General features: G+C 44.6%; 1 protein-coding gene across 1 annotated transcript in view; it reads left to right on the top strand.

The window, feature by feature from the left end:
* Window positions 1-16,285, top strand: part of epb41l5 (erythrocyte membrane protein band 4.1 like 5) — a 146,246-nt gene that overhangs the window by 59,703 nt on the left and 70,258 nt on the right. The window contains exons 5-10 of the mRNA XM_033024833.1: window positions 2,482-2,526; window positions 6,241-6,293; window positions 10,543-10,663; window positions 11,173-11,260; window positions 14,031-14,119; window positions 14,974-15,043. Coding sequence (XP_032880724.1) covers window positions 2,482-2,526; window positions 6,241-6,293; window positions 10,543-10,663; window positions 11,173-11,260; window positions 14,031-14,119; window positions 14,974-15,043 — 466 coding nt within the window. The remainder of the gene's footprint in view (window positions 1-2,481; window positions 2,527-6,240; window positions 6,294-10,542; window positions 10,664-11,172; window positions 11,261-14,030; window positions 14,120-14,973; window positions 15,044-16,285) is intronic.

The following is a 16,285-nucleotide window of genomic DNA, read 5'->3' as shown; positions in this document are numbered from 1 at the left end:
TGATTCAACTTTATTGTCATTGCACAAATACGAGTACAGGTACAACGAAATGCAGTTTAGCATCTAATCAGAGTGCAAGGTAGTAAAATACTGGTTAAAACAATATGTGCAATGTGGATGAATTAAACTAGTACATAGGCAATGAATATATACAGATAAAAGAGTATAAAGATAGCTAGCGTCGGGCCTGTGAGTTCAGCAGGGTGATGGGGTTTTGGAAAAATCTGTTCCTCAGCCTGCTTGTGCGAGACCTGAGGCTCCTGTACCGCCTCTCTGATGGGAGGAGGGCAAATAGTCCATGGTTAGGGTGAGAGGGGTCCTTGATGATTTTCCCGGCCCGTCTCAGACACCGTTTGCGGTGGAGGGCATCCATGGCAGGGAGCAGGGCACCGATGATGTGCTGAGCGGTTTTCACCACCCGTTGCAGTGCCTTCCTATCAGCTGTGGTGCAGCTGCTGTACCATACCGTGAAGCAGGTGGTCAGGATGCTTTCAATGGTACAGCGGTAGAAGTTGGGCAGGATCTAGGGGGACAGGTGAACTTTCTTAAGCCTCCTCAGAAAGTAGAGGCGCTGCTGCGCCTTTTTGATCAGTTTGGTGGTATTGAGGGACCAGGACAGATCCTCTGAGATATGTACCCCGAGGAATTTGTAGTTGGAGACGCGCTCCACCTCAGGCCCGTTTATGTGGATGGGGGTATGTCTGCCACCTCTGGTCTTCCTGAAGTCTACGATGATTTCCTTCGTCTTCTTTGAGTTGAGGACGAGGTTATTATTGGTACACCAGGCTGTCAGGTTCTGGACCTCCTCCCTGTAGGCTGATTCGTTATTGTCCCTGATCAGTCCTACCACCGTGGTGTCATCGGCGAATTTTATGATGGCGTTGGAGCCATACATAGGGACGCAGTCATGGGTGAAGAGGGAATAGAGGAGAGGGCTGAGCATACAGCCCTGTGGCACGCCGGTGTTCAATGTCAGAGTGGAGGAGGTGAGGTTGTTGATCCTAACAGACTGTGGTCTATTGGTGAGGAAATCCAGTGTCCAATTGCAGATGGAGGTGGTGATGCTGTCCGCTGAGTTTGGTGATCAAGCTGGCGGGGATGACAGTATTAAATGCGGAGCTGAAGTCGATGAACAACAACCTGATGTAGGAGTTGTTGTTGTCCAGGTGGGTCAGGGCAGAGTGTAGGGCCGCAGATATGGCGTCCTCTGTAGACCTGTTAATTGTTCTATTAAGTAAGAATTGTTCCACAAGAGAGAATTTTGGTGTTCCTTTCCCAGTGCAATGAACACTCTTGACTATTGAAATAGACTCTATGCTATCCATCCTCATCATTTTTTATAAAATCTGTTAGATGGACCATCAACTTCATTTGTTCCAGTGAGAATGAACCCAGCCTATCTAATCCCTGTTTATAAGTAAAGTCTTTCAATTCTGGCAAAATCCTGGAGATTATTTCTCATTTTTTCTAATATTGCCCCCATCTTGTCTGTAGTGTGGAGACAAGATGGGGCAATATTCTATCTACACACACTACACACAATTCTATCTACACACACTACACACACAATTCTCCAAGTGCAGCCTGACCAATGGTTTGTACAGCTGCAACATGACATCCCAACTCATATATGCAGTGCACGACCTATAAATAGGCCCAATGACACCTTCGCTCCCCTCTCCACCTGTGTTGCCATTTCCAGGAAGCTTTGAACTTGCAGCCCAAGGTTCCTCTGTACATCAGCATTCCTGAAGTCCCTGCCACTTATTATATATGTCTAGTTGGTATTGTCAATGATCAGTGATTATTGTACGATAGAGCTTTATAAAAATGCTGCATTTTGACATCTTATTAATCCATATACTACTATCATTTGTGTTTGGAATGCACTATTTTGTTTATGCTTGCTCCCATTCTGAATGCTTGCTGTCTTTAACACCAGGCAGTGCGTTTGCATTTCTTGGGGTAAATTGGATGTGAGTGTGATATTGATTGATTCACCTCCGTGACCCGACCAGCATTGAGTTCCCAATTTCTTGTGACCTTTCTATCTGCTTCTGTGGCCGAGCTGGTATTAAAACTGTCACGCACAGACCTTTGATAACATGCCATGTGACTGAGCAAGCATATCATTGATTTAAAATGCTAAAAACTAAAAAAATGTTGTCAGAATTGGTGGAAGTAGACGAGTGAGCAACATTTAAGTGCTATTTGAATAGAGACATAAACAGGGGTGGAATTTCGAACGACACCACATGCAGGCAGTTGTGTGGGGTAAATTGGCCTTGCCGTTGTCACAGCAATGTGGGCTGAAGGGCCATGAAAATTTAACCGTATCCTTCATAAAATATTGATCTCTCATCTCCTATTATTTTAAGTATATTCCAGATCACAATTTGCTGCTTTACAGAAGTAAAATACATTTAATGTATTTTTCTGCTTTTGGTCATTTCTCATGTCTGAATCCTTCTTTATTTGCAGATACTTGTTTGTGCTACAGTTAAAGCAAGATATTCTGAGTGGCAAGTAAGTAATGCTTGGTTACATTTTATTGGAGTCTTGCTTAGTAAGGCCCAAGTTCATCCTGCTTTGCAAGTGATTCGATGGCAATGTCCTTTTATTTATGTGATCTAGAGATAGTCGGGTAAGTCGGTTGACCTAGACTGAAGAAGGGTCTCGACCCGAAACATCACCTTTTCCTATTATCCAAAGATGCTGCCTGACCTGCTGAGTTACTCCAAGCTTTTGTTAGTTTTAGTTTAGTTTAGAGATACAGCGTGGAAACAGGCCCACCAAATCCGCACCGACCAGCGATCCCTGCACATTAACACTATCCTACACGTATTAGGGACAATTTTACATCTATACCAAGCCAATTAACCTACAAACCTGAAGGTCTTTGGAGTGTGGGAGGGAACCGAAGATCTCGGAGAAAACCCCCCACAGGTCACGGGGAGAACATACAAACAGCACCCATAGTCGGGATCGAACCCGGGTCTCGGGCACTGTAAGGCTGTAGCTCTACCACTCCGCCACCGTGCCGCCTTGTGTCCGCCTTCTGAGCAAGTATGTGCTCTTTCATCTTGAACAAATGATTTACTCGAGGAACTCAGCGACACGATCAGCATCTTTTGCGGAAAAGGAATTGTTAATGTCTTGGATTGAGACGCTGCATTGGTACTGAGACTGGAGAGGGAAGATGGACAGAATCAAGGGGATGGGGGGGGGGGGGGGGGGGGGGGGGGGTGTTGTAAGATAGGGGCCGGTTAGGTGCTTGCTGGACGTAATTGGAACAAAAGACGACAGGCAGATGTAGACGAGCGCGAGAGGATGAGGTGTGGAATAGGGAGATGGAGGCAGGTGAGTGATAAGAAAGCAGGAGGGGCTGGGTGGGGGTTAAGATGATCTTTCTTAATGGTGGGACTAAGGATCCTTCGTACCAGGAGCACAGCAGACTTACTTCCCGCATCTGTCTTTAACTGGCAGATTTCGCTGGTGCATTTTGCCAGCATCATTCATCATTCATAAGTCATAGGAGCAGAAGTAGGCCAATCGAGTCTACTGACTTCTCTAACTTTCAGATAGCCCTTGCTTTCTCGCTCCATCCCCTCCCCCTTCTCAGTTCTCCAACTAGTCTTACTGTCTCTGCCTACATTCTTTCCCTGTCCTGCCCCCTCCCCTTGCTGAAGAAGGGTCTTGACCCGAAACGTCGCCAATTCCTTCTCACCATAGATGTTGCCTCACCTGCTGAGTTACTCCAGCATTTTATGTCTACCTTCGATTTACCCGCATCTACAGTTCTTTTTTTTAAATAATATTTTTTATTAGAAGCATATGCATATCATAATCCAAACCAATACAGACTTTGTTTAACGATTACATATTATTAGTATCTAGGGTCCCGGGGTCCCAGCTATCAAAATAGTTGGGGTCCACATTTATCAATTACGTATTAACACTGCTTTTAATTGCTTTTTTAAATTTATAGATGGAAAGAGAGAAAAGAAAAAAAAAGAAAGTTAAAAAAAAATAGAGTAAATTATCAATAATACAGCTTAGGAGATGGGTCCGTAGGTTAAAACACGTAACTATTCATCTAATCCTGGATTCAAGTTTGAGTCAGGCTCCCGTGCTGGACCAATCTACTAGTTCTTTTTCAAACACTGCAATCATTGGTGTTGAGTACCTGCAGATCATGGCGAGGCCAGCTGCAGGCTTGACTGTGATAACTTCCATTGTCGATTAGCCTGTAAATTCTGTCTGCGCGTTCTTGCAGATGGCAGGACAACCGTGCTCAAACCTGCACTTTGGATTCAGTGCCTTTAGCAAGTGGGGGTGAAAGGGATTATTCATTATTAATATTCTCACGATGTTACCTGTAGTAAATCAATAGGGAATTTGGGAGATAATGGATTATCCAAAAATGTCGTTAAAATATGGATTTCTATGGCAGTGTTCCGAGGCATTTGCATTCAAGGAGAAGGGGAATGGAATGAAAAGACATGCCGGAATATGAATGATTCAGTGCATTGGGATGAAATTGGTGTGAAGCAGGTGCATTGAACAGAGGGTGGTGAATCTGTGGAATACTTTGCCACAGAAAGCTGTGGAAGCCAAGTCTGTGGATATTTTTAAGGCAGAGATAGATAGATCGATTCATGATTAGTACAGCTGTCAGAGGTTATGGGGAGAAGGCAGGAGAATGGGGTTAGGAGGAAAGAGGTGGAGCAGCCATGATGGAATGGTGGCGCAGACTTGATGGGCCGAATGGCCTAATTCTACTCCTATCATTTATGATCTTATGAAATCCGAAGATGGACACAAAATGCTGGGGTAACTCAGCGGGGCAGGGCAGTGTCTCTGGATAGAAGGAATCCAGACTGAAGAAGGGTCTCGACCTGAAACATCACACATTCTCTCTCTCTCCAGAGATGCTGCCTGTCCCGCTGAGTCTCTCCAGCATTTTGTGTCTATCTTTGGTGTAAACCAGCTTCCACAGTTCCTTCCTATACACTTTCTGGAAATCCCTCTTATATTTCTTCCAGTGGTTACTTTCAATCTGGCACCAGATACTTTCAATAACATGTTTATCTTCAGCAAGTGGGGAGATGCTGAGGAGGATGCATTTATTATCCAGCCTTAATGGCCCTGGATGATAATATTCAAGCTTCTCCTTCACCTTATAAGATCATAAGACATAGGAGCTGTATTAGGCCATTCGGTCCATCGGGTCTGTTCCACCATTTGATCATGGCTGTTCTATTTTTCCCTCTCAACCCCATTCTCCTTCTGCAGCTCTTATGATGGTGCTCGGAGGATGCTGTTACGTAGGGAATTCCAGCCAATTATTTTTTTTTTTTAAAGGGGGTGACACATCTAAACCAAGGTATTGCTTGGCAAGAACATGCTCCCAGAAAGTTGTTGTTCTTCTGTTTGAGATTTTGCCTCCTGTGTCTGTTTAGTTTTTAGTTTAGAGATACAGTGCGGAAACGTGCCCTTCAGCCCACCGAGTCCGTGCCGACCAGCGATCCCCGTACATTAACGCTATCCCACACTAGGGACAATTTACACTTATCCCAAGCCCATCAACCTACAAACCTGTACGTCTTTGGAGTGTGGGAGGAAACCGAAGAACCCAGAGAAAACCCACGTGGTCTCGCGGAGAACATACAAAGTAACGTATAGACAGCACCCGTAGTCGGGATCGAACCTGGGTCTCCGGCACTGCAAATGGTGTAAGGCAGCAATTCTACCGCTGCGCCACCGTGCCGTCTGGCACTTCATCTTCAAGACTAATATCAATCAACCCCACAACTACCTATAAATACAGCCCAAACTTAATAGTGCCAATTATCAATATAACAATATGCAGTAAAGATGCCAAAGCACATGTATTGTGGGTTTTTTTTTTGAAAGCTTACAAATTTGTTTAAATAATATCCGTTCTTCAAGAATTAGCAAGTTACTATCTGAATCTTATCAGTTTTATTATACAATGCCAACAAGTGTAATTCTGATGTGACTTGATCTGTTACAGCAAACCACGAAAAACATAACTCTGTTAGAAAAGATTCCCGTTTTTCTTGAAGGTCAAATTACAATGGGCCGCACACTGAGTGGTGAATTCTGGGCAGAGGTCCATATCCTGTCGCTCGGTAGTGTACTGCCTGGAGTGAGTTTATCTGCAGATTAAAGTTAATAAACTAAATTCTTTTATTCCTTTTCCCTCCAACAATTCAGGTTAGAATGCCCGTCCGACACGTCGGTGCAGCTGTCAGCATATGCCGTTCAAGGTTTGTTTTGTTTATTGCCGCTCTGCATTAAAGTAATGAAAGCCATTGATGCTTTTCAGGTTAAAGTTCTGTCTAGACCAAAGATCTTATAGCGGATCTTTGGTCTAGACTGCATTGAATGTATTTTGTTGCTTTGGCAGCCCCGATGCTCCTTGGTAAGATGATACCTGGAAAGCATCTCAGCTCATCAAATGCCACATCTGGTAACCTTTCCTTTATGCTTCAGAAGTAGGAAATGCGGAACATGACATTTTATCACCTTAGCAGAGGGTTCTTAGTTGGATGGTACACAAAATTGCTGGAGGAACTCAGCGGGTGCAGCAGCATCTATGGAGCGAAGGAAATAGGCGACGTTTCGGGCCGAAACCCTTCTTCAGATGCTTGTTTCCAAACTGCTTGTGGCCGCTGTTTTGTCACATAGTTACCCGATAGTTTAGTTTAGTTTAGAGATATGGAGCAGAAACAGGCCCTTCGGCCCACCGAGTCCACACCAACCAGCGATCCCTGCACATTAAGACTATCCTACACACAATAGGGACAATTTACATTTTTATACCAAGCCAATTAACCTACAAACCTGTACGTCTTTGGAGTGTGGGAGGAAACCGAAGATCTCGGGGATAACCCACGCGATCGTGGGGAGAGGGTACAAACTCCGTACAGACAGCACCCGTAGTCGGGATCGAACCCGTGTCTCTGCTGCTGAAAGAGCTGTACGGCAGAAACTCTACCGCTGCGCCACTGTGCCGGCCAAAGATAAGATATCTTGTGGATATCTTCTTACTTGCCTAATGTTGCTATGCAACTCATTCTGTATTTCATTAGCTTGGACCAGTAACTGCTCATGTTCTTGCAGGCAGGTGGAACTGTGTAACTTAAGGGCCTGTCCCACTTAGACGACTTTTTAGGCGAGTGCAGGAGACTCTGAGCTCGCCACATGGTCGCCACATGTTCGCTGGTGGTCTCTGGTGAGTCTCCTTCATGGTCGCAAGGAGCTTCCGCATTCTGGGAACTAGTTGCGGCCTCAGTATGGTCGCCACAAATGTTCAACATGTTGAAAAAATTGTTGTGAGCAAAAATTGGTTGCCATGGAGATAATCGATAATTCTGTAGTAGTGGGGGCAGTTGTAGTGGGGTCACCATGTCGTTATAGGTAGTTGAGGTAGTTGTACATAGTTTTAGTTAATTGCCTTTGCTGACTGGTCATTTTCATTTGCTCATTGGGGAAAAAAAAACGTAAGCACGTGTTTTCAGAACCAAGGAAAACCGACCGGTAATGTTAAATGCCCGCCGAACTCCACAGCTGTGTATCTCTGGCTTATTAAAAGTTGTCTGGCTTCTTAAACGTGTCTCCACTCCGTCTCCCCCCTTCTCCCCCCCCCCCCCCCTTCTCCCCCCTGTTTTAAAGAACTTACTGTACACTGTGCTAGCCGTCTTAACCTTCCTGTTCATTGCGGTGTGTGTCTGTATCACCTTGGCTTTGCACAGTGTGAATTTCAGACAGCGCTCCTCCACTTGCCCTGGTCCCCGCCCTTGCTGTGTGTGTGTGTGTGTGTGTGTGTGTTCCGCTCTGACACTCGCCGTTCCAGTTCCCGATTTGTCTGGTGAGTACCCGCAACATGACAGTCGCCGGAAGTCCGCTGAAAAATCGCCTAAGTTGGCTAGGCCCTTAAGGATAAAGTAATCTCTGAGAGTGTATCGCGGGTATTATTGGCATTCACTACTTTCCATGAATTTTTGGGGAGCTGTCAATTATTGGGATTGCAACAATATTGAGATAGACAACAATAGCCCTCTGCAATTTAAAAAACACTTGTTTCTGAGGCTATGGGTATTGCTTGTACCGATCCACTTCCGGTTTCCTGGTACCTCCTTTAAAACGGACAAACTTGCAAGAGCCCACTTGAAATCCTTCCTGGAAGGCTCTCTGAAAATGTGGCGCCAAGGCATCGGGACTTCTGCGGCCGATCAGCGGGTCGAATTTGCTCCCCTGCTGCCAGGGCCGCTGGAACTCCAACCCGGCCAGAGCCGGCAGATCCGTTCCCATAGTCTACTTACGAGGCCCTTTGTGGGCCGATAGCTCGGTCCCTTGGTAGCCCAGGTGCATTGTTCCGGTATCGTTCAACTCGTCTCGGAGGCCGTGCCCCCGTTGGTCTGGCAAAATGGATAATACAGAAGGTCTCTGGAACCAAGGGTGCTGGAAAATCAGTGGTGGATCTGTATTGCTGATATTTATTGCTTATCTGAATGGCCATAAACCAAAAAAATGACCTAGAACCACATTTTGTGGATTGTTGCCATCTATTTAGTAAAACTTCTGTTCAAGAACTTTTTCATTTAATGTCAGAACCATTTTAAACTTACAGCATGGTCTAAAGCTAAGTGGTAGAATGTTAGATTCATACATGTTTCTGACTGTCAGTATAATCCCTATAATCCCCCTCTTTCTCTCCCTATTTTTGTCCACAGTCAATCCCATTGGTCTGTATATACTTTATTTCCACTCATCTCTAATTTCCCCTCTGGCAATTAATTTGTCACATGTACCGAAATACAGTGAAATTCATTTTTGCATACGGTTCAATGCAAGTATCACTGTACATAAGTACGTAGATACATATTAGATGAGCATCTCAGATACAGCACCAGTGTATAGCAGTAGTAGACTTAGACAGTATCCAGACTCACCTGTTTGCTGCCTTTTTAACGTGTCATTTTTAAAAATCACGTCCTGGTGACTTCTGAGCCAGGACTGGTTCGCATGAGTAGCGAGCGGGAACAATTGCGTGCGAGTTAAAGTCGAGGAAATTGATTTCCAACGATAGTCACAAAGTGCTGGAGTGACTCAGCAGTTCAGGCAGCGTCTCTGGAGAACATGGACAGGCTAGGTTTCATGTCAGGGCCCTTTAGACTGATCGTGGTGAGGGTGTGATGTGGAAAGAAAGCTGGAAGAGAAGAAGTGCAGGACAAAGCCTGGCAAGTGATGGGTGGATACGGGTGAAGGGGTGGGAGGGTATTAATAGGCAGATGGTTGGATTAAGGCCAGTGATGAAAAGACAAAAGATGCACGATAAGAATTGAAGAGTTGCGAATTGTGAAACAGGAGGAAGAAATTCAGGGAGGGGAGGAATAGGCATGAGTCCAGGTGGAGCACAGGGAGAGATAGGTGGTTGGGAGAAAAAGAGGAGAGCATTCATTAGTTACCTAAAATTGGAGAATTCAACGATCGTACATCTTTTGATTGTAAGCTACCAAGCAGACTGAGGTCCTGTCATTCCAGTTTGCATGTGGCCCCACTCTGGCAATGGAGGAGGCCCAGGACAGAAAGGCCAGTAAGTGAATGAGAAGATGAGTTAAAATGATTAGCAACTGGAAGATCCAATAGGCCTTGGTTGCTGGAGAGCAAATGTTCAGTGGGATGGTCGCCGAGTTCACGCTTGGTCTCGCCAATGTAAAAGAGGCCACATCAGGAGCACCGGATACAGTAGATGGAGTTGGAGGAACAGCACATCATATTCCACTTGGGCAGTTTACAACCCAATGGTATGAAGATTGAATTCTCCAATTTTGGGTAATAATAATAATAATAATGGATGGGATTTATATAGCGCCTTTCTAATACTCAAGGCGCTTTACATCGCATTATTCATTCACTCCTCAGTCACACTCGGTGGTGGTAAGCTACTTCTGTAGCCACAGCTGCCCTGGGGCAGACTGACGGAAGCGTGGCTGCCAATCTGCGCCTACGGCCCCTCCGACCACCACCAATCACTCACACACATTCACACGCATTCACACACAGGCAAAGGTGGGTGAAGTGTCTTGCCCAAGGACACAACGACTGTATGCACTCCTAGCGGGATTCGAACCGGCTACCTTCCAGTTGCCAGCCGAACACTTAGCCCATTGTGCCACCTGTCGTCCCAGACGACATAGATAATAGATAATAGACAATAGACAACGAACAAACCATTGACAACGAACCAATCCTCCCACCAAAATTCGCACCTATTTCTCCACTCTCTGCTTAGCACACAACAAAAGCTTTTCACTGTATCCCAGTACATGTGACTAAAATAAACTAAACTCAACTCAAAACGCTCGCACCCGTTTTCTGAACCTTTCTTAAGAGAGTCATTGAGAGATTATCTGCTTAGCTTGCAAAGATTCGCTTTTAAAATGTGATATTGTGGGGAAGAGGAAGAGTTACTAATTTTCCCTGGGTTATTTGCTGATTACTTCAATGCAGCTGAAATGGGTGACTGCGATCCTTCGGACCATGGACCCGACTTGGTGTCCGAATTCCGATTTGTGCCAAATCAGGGCGAGGAGATGGAGTTTGCGATCTTTGAGAAGTGGAAGGAATGCAGGTTTGACATTCTCATTCTGTGGGTCTGGGTTTAGGCTTATTATTGTTCGGTTTAGTTTCGAGATGCAGCGCGGAAACAGGCCCTTCGGCCCACCGAGTCCGCGCCGACCAGCGATCCCCCTCGCACAAGTGCTATCCGGCACGCAATAGGGACCGTTTACAATTATACCAAAGCCAATTAACCTACAAACCTGTAGGTCTTTGGAGTGTGGGAGGAAACCGGAGATCCTGGTTGAAAACCCACGCAGGTCACGGGGAGAACGGAGAAACTCCGTACAGACAGCACCCGTAGTCCGGATTGAACCCGGGTCTCTGGTGCTGTGAGGCAGCAACTCTACCGCTGCGCCTCTGAGCTGCCCCATTGTCATACACACAGAGGTGTAGACCTTGTTTTCCGTGTGTCCCAGTGAAATGGGACATGAACCCACAATCTTCCCATTTGGAGACACGAATACCACCTGCTGAGCTACAACGAGCAGCTGAATTCTATCGAGTTGTTTCTCTTTGCAGAGGGCAGACACCATCTCAAGCAGAAATCAACTACCTCAACAAAGCCAAGTGGCTGGAGATGTATGGAGTTGACATGCACAAAGTCAAGGTAAGAGTCGGAGTGAACGTAACATTTTTGTAATGACGTTGAAGTGAACACAATTAATTCATTGTTTCCTTTGGTAAATTAGTTATGGATAATATTGGAAAACCTGGTCATTTCTACCAGCTTTTTGCTGAGAGAGAAAATAGTTGCAATTTCTGGTTCCTCCGTGTGAACCAACATTTTTAAACATTTAAAATAAAAACAGAAAATGTGATAAATCCTTAGTAGATCAGACTACATCTGTGGGAAAGGAAACGGTTAACGCTTCGGATCAAACTCAATATCAATTCTACAAATTAAGATAACTTGATTTCCCTGTCTGTGTCACTCAATAGCCTGTCATGTTAGTTCAAGCTCAAGTTCAAGTGAGTTATTGTAATGTGTCCCTGATAGGACAATGAAATTCTTGCTTTGCTTCAGCACATAGAACATAGTAGGCATTTACTACAAAACAGATCAGTGTGTCCATATACCATAATATAAATGTATAATATAAAAGTTCATTAGACCATAAGACATTGGAGCAGAATTAGGCATCCAGTCTACTCCACCGTTCTATCACGATTGATCTATTTTCCCCTCACCGCCATTCTCCAACCTTCCCCCTATAACTTTTGACGCCCTTACTAATCAACAACCTATCAATCTCCACTTCATTAATACCCAAAGACTTGTCCTCCCCGCCATCTGGTATTATTTAGTTTTTTGTCCCTTTTGAACTCTCTGTCAATGGTGGACATGCCCAGGCTGACGCACCAGGCTAGTCTTCCTGCTCTGTATTTCGCATCACGTGCATTATTTTGTCTATATCCTCACCCTCTAGTAACATTTACGAGGCATTCAGGCAGAACAGTGGGTTGGGAATAGAGGGATATGGGACTAGGTTAGATTGGCATTATGGTTTGATCAGACATGGTGGGTTGGAAGTTCTCTTCCTGCACTGTGCTGTTCTCTATGCCAATTCTGTGCACCTGCTCTGTTTCATTGTGCAGCCCCAATTATTCCTATCACCTGCATGACATGTTGGTGAGATCGTCACTTCAGTTGCTAGTGATCACACAACCTTCTGTGTTGTAAGTAATGTTTCAAAGGAAATGCTTTTTCTACCACCTGATTAGTTGTTACTCCTGACAGAGTATTCCTAAATCTGATGTCACATGTTTCAAGCTCATATCATCTCGATGTAGTCCATTCTCTTCTCCATCTATCATCTATGGCTTCTGACAATGACACACAGAATTGCTTTGTTGAATGGAAATGGCAAAACAATGCCATGTGGTCACTCTTTCTATATTAGTGTTATAAGAAAATGGCCACAAATATCTCAAGCTTTTCTCAGATGACTCAAGACTGGAAAGAAATACCAAGGTTTATGCCTGTGGCTGTGTTCCTATTGCTTATAATTACACTGCGTATCTGGAGCTGGCCTGCCAGGTCTTGGATTCATAGAGTCATAGGACAAAAACAGGTCCTTTGACCCAACTTGCAGACTAAGATGCCCCATCCATGCTAATCCCATCTGCCTGCATTTGGCCACTATCCCTCCAAACCTATCCTATCCATGTACCTGTCCAAATGACTTTTAAAAGTATATTTATATTTTTATATGTTATAATACCTGCCTCAATGACCTCCTCTACATAGAAACATAGAAACATAGAAATTAGGTGCAGGAGTAGGCCATTCGGCCCTTCGAGCCTGCACCGCCATTCAATATGATCATGGCTGATCATCCAACTCAGTATCCCGTACCTGCCTTCTCTCCATACCCTCTGATCCCCTTAGCCACAAGGGCCACATCTAACTCCCTCTTAAATATAGCCAATGAACTGGCCTCGACTACCCTCTGTGGCAGGGAGTTCCAGAGATTCACCACTCTCTGTGTGAAAAAAGTTCTTCTCATCTCGGTTTTAAAGGATTTCCCCCTTATCCTTAAGCTGTGACCCCTTGTCCTGGACTTCCCCAACATCGGGAGCAATCTTCCTGCATCTAGCCTGTCCAACACCTTAAGAATTTTGTAAGTTTCTATAAGATCCCCTCTCAATCTCCTAAATTCTAGAGAGTATAAACAAAGTCTATCCAGTCTTTCTTCATAAGACAGTCCTGACATCCCAGGAATCAGTCTGGTGAACCTTCTCTGCACTCCCTCTATGGCAATAATGTCCTTCCTCAGATTTGGAGACCAAAACTGTACGCAATACTCCAGGTGTGGTCTCACCAAGACCCTGTACAACTGCAGTAGAACCTCCCTGCTCCTATACTCAAATCCTTTTGCTATGAAAGCTAACATACCATTCGCTTTCTTCACTGCCTGCTGCACCTGCATGCCCATTTTCAATGACTGGTGTACCATGCCACCCAGGTCTCGCTGCATCTCCCCTTTTCCTAGTCGGCCACCACTACAGCTTGCTCGATATAGCCACCACCCTTTGTGTAAAAACAAACAAAAGAAAAGTCTCCCATCGGGGTCGTATTCAATCTTTCCCTCTCGTCTTAAACCTATGACCTCTGGTTCTTGATTCACCTCCTCTGCGTATTCACCCAATCTATTCCCCTCATACTCAGGCAAATATAAACCTAAACAGGACACCAAGTATTCAATGGGTCAGGCTGCATCTATGGCGAGCGTGGATAGGTGACGTTATTTTGTGGATCCTTCTTCAGACCTAACCGAAACTTGATTTGAATAGTCATACATTCATGCCATGGAAGGGATTGAGTACTTTTACTGAATTGTGATTTTTTTGTTAAATTGCTCTATTTGTATACTTAGGGAAGAGATGGAAACGAATACAGCTTGGGTCTGACCCCAACGGGAGTGCTGGTCTTTGAAGGAGAAACCAAGATTGGACTTTTCTTCTGGTCAGTTGGTTCCTTCATCTTCCTGTTCTTGACATTATCTTAGCAATGTTGTTGGCAATAGTCTCCACCTTTTTCCATGTACCAAAGGAGGTTGTTGCTTTGAAGATTTTATGTTGGTACTTAATTGCTTCACCAACAAAGCATCCATTCGGTTGTAATGTAGTTGAGATGTTCCGCTGATATCCTGAGGTGATGTTTTGTTGTCACCTGAACTCTTCGACTGTGTCATATCTGAAACTTGTTGCAGCTTATCAGTTTTGTGTGTGGCCCAGATGTTGGCTGGTATTACTCATTTTTTAATCAAAATAAATTATCAAAACTGCCAGACATCAGACCATAAGGCATAGGAGCAGAATTAGGCCATTCAGCTCACTGAGTCTGCTCCACTATTCAATCATGGCTGATCTATTTTTCCCTCTCAACCCCATTCTCCTGCCTTATCCCCGTAACCTTTGACGCATTTACAAATGAAGAACCCTATCAATCTCTGCTTTAAAAATACCCAATGACTTGGCCTCCACTGTCGTCTGTGACTATGAATTCCACAGGTTCACTACCTTCTGGCAAAAGAAAACCTCCTCATCTCCATTCTAAAGGTATGTCCTTCTGCTTTGAAGCGGTGCCCTCTGGTTTCCAGACTCTCCCGCTACTGGAAGCATCCTCTACACATCCACTCTTATCCGGGCCGATCAGATGCTACTGAAGTAGAATATTTTAAAGTGGGTTTCACATAAAGTAGATGTCGGAAAAAAAACTGCTGGTATCCAATGAGTAGGAGTTTTCAGTTTCTTAAAATATTTTGGCATTATTTACAATTTTGGAAATTAAAAGCTCTGTATCTTTATTGTTTTTAGGCCTAAAATCATCAAATTGGAATTTAAGAAGAGCAAGCTCACTCTTGTGGTCGTGGAGGATGATGAGCAGGTAAGGCAAGGAGGCCTTGGAGGTGGTTTGACAAGAGGCTGAAAATGAGAAACTGTTGGGAACACCCAGCAGGTCGGGCAGCATCTGTGGGAAGAGAAACAGAGTTAAGGTATTAGGTTCAAGTTCCATCATGACGATCATTGACATTGGTCCTGAAACAGAGAAGCCTTTTCTGTTTGAAGGTCAGACCCGGACCTCATGGATGTGTTCAACAGGATATTTCCCTTTATAAGCTGAAGTATAGATCCCATGAGCAGGGAGAATGTACTTCTGATAGCTGTTGGCATAGGGCATAGATTTAAAGTTGTGGGATTGTGAGGAAATCTATTTTTCATTCCTTATATCTGCCTTACAGTGACAGAGACCCGAGTTTGATCCTGACTACGGGTGGTTTGTCTGTACAGAGTTAGTACGCTCTCCCAGTGACCATGTGCGTTTTCTCCGGGTGCTCCGGTTTCCTCCCACACTACGAAGACTGACTAGTGTGCGGGGATGGCTGGTCGGTGTGGACTCGGTGGGCCGAAGAGCCTGTTTCCATGCTGCAACTCTAAACTAAACCAAACTTGGAGGAATCTCTAGATCATCTTCTAGGGATCCGGATCTCACTGCTTGAAAATGTGGCAGAGATAGGACGTACAACATATTTTAGCAACGTGAAAACATTTTAGCAACATGCCTGGATGTGCACTTGATCCATATCCATGCTGGTCTCAACTCATCATGTGTTGGAAGGTGGAAATAGTTTTAGTAGCTCTCTTTTGTGAGCAGAAACATAATGGGTCAAATGGCATTCTGTTTCATAGAAACATAGAAAATAGGTGCAGGAGTAGGCCATTCGGCCCTTTGAGCCTGCACCGCCATTCAATGTGATCATGGCTGATCATCCAACTCAGTATCCTGTACCTGCTTTCTCTCCATACCCCCTGATCCCTTTAGCCACAAGGGCCGCATCTAACTCCCTCTTAAATATAACCAATGAACTGGCCTCAACTACATTCTGTGGCAGAGAATTCCAGAGATTCACTACTCACTGTGTAAAAAAATGTTTTTCTCATCTCAGTCCTAAAAGATTCCCCCTTTATCCTTAAACTGTGACCCCTTGTTCTGGACTTCCCCAACATCGGGAACAATCTTCCTGCATCTAGCCTGTCCAACCCCTTAAGAATCTTGTTCTGAAAATTTTAGAAATTTTCCACTATACATTTGAGTTAAAAAAAAAGGTAGGTTGTGGTTGCGAAAAGC

The sequence above is a fragment of the Amblyraja radiata genome, chromosome 7 (genome assembly GCF_010909765.2).
Source record: "Amblyraja radiata isolate CabotCenter1 chromosome 7, sAmbRad1.1.pri, whole genome shotgun sequence".
NCBI lineage: Eukaryota > Metazoa > Chordata > Chondrichthyes > Rajiformes > Rajidae > Amblyraja > Amblyraja radiata.
Note: the sequence above shows the minus strand (reverse complement) of the source record. Positions and strands in the feature narration are given on the sequence as shown.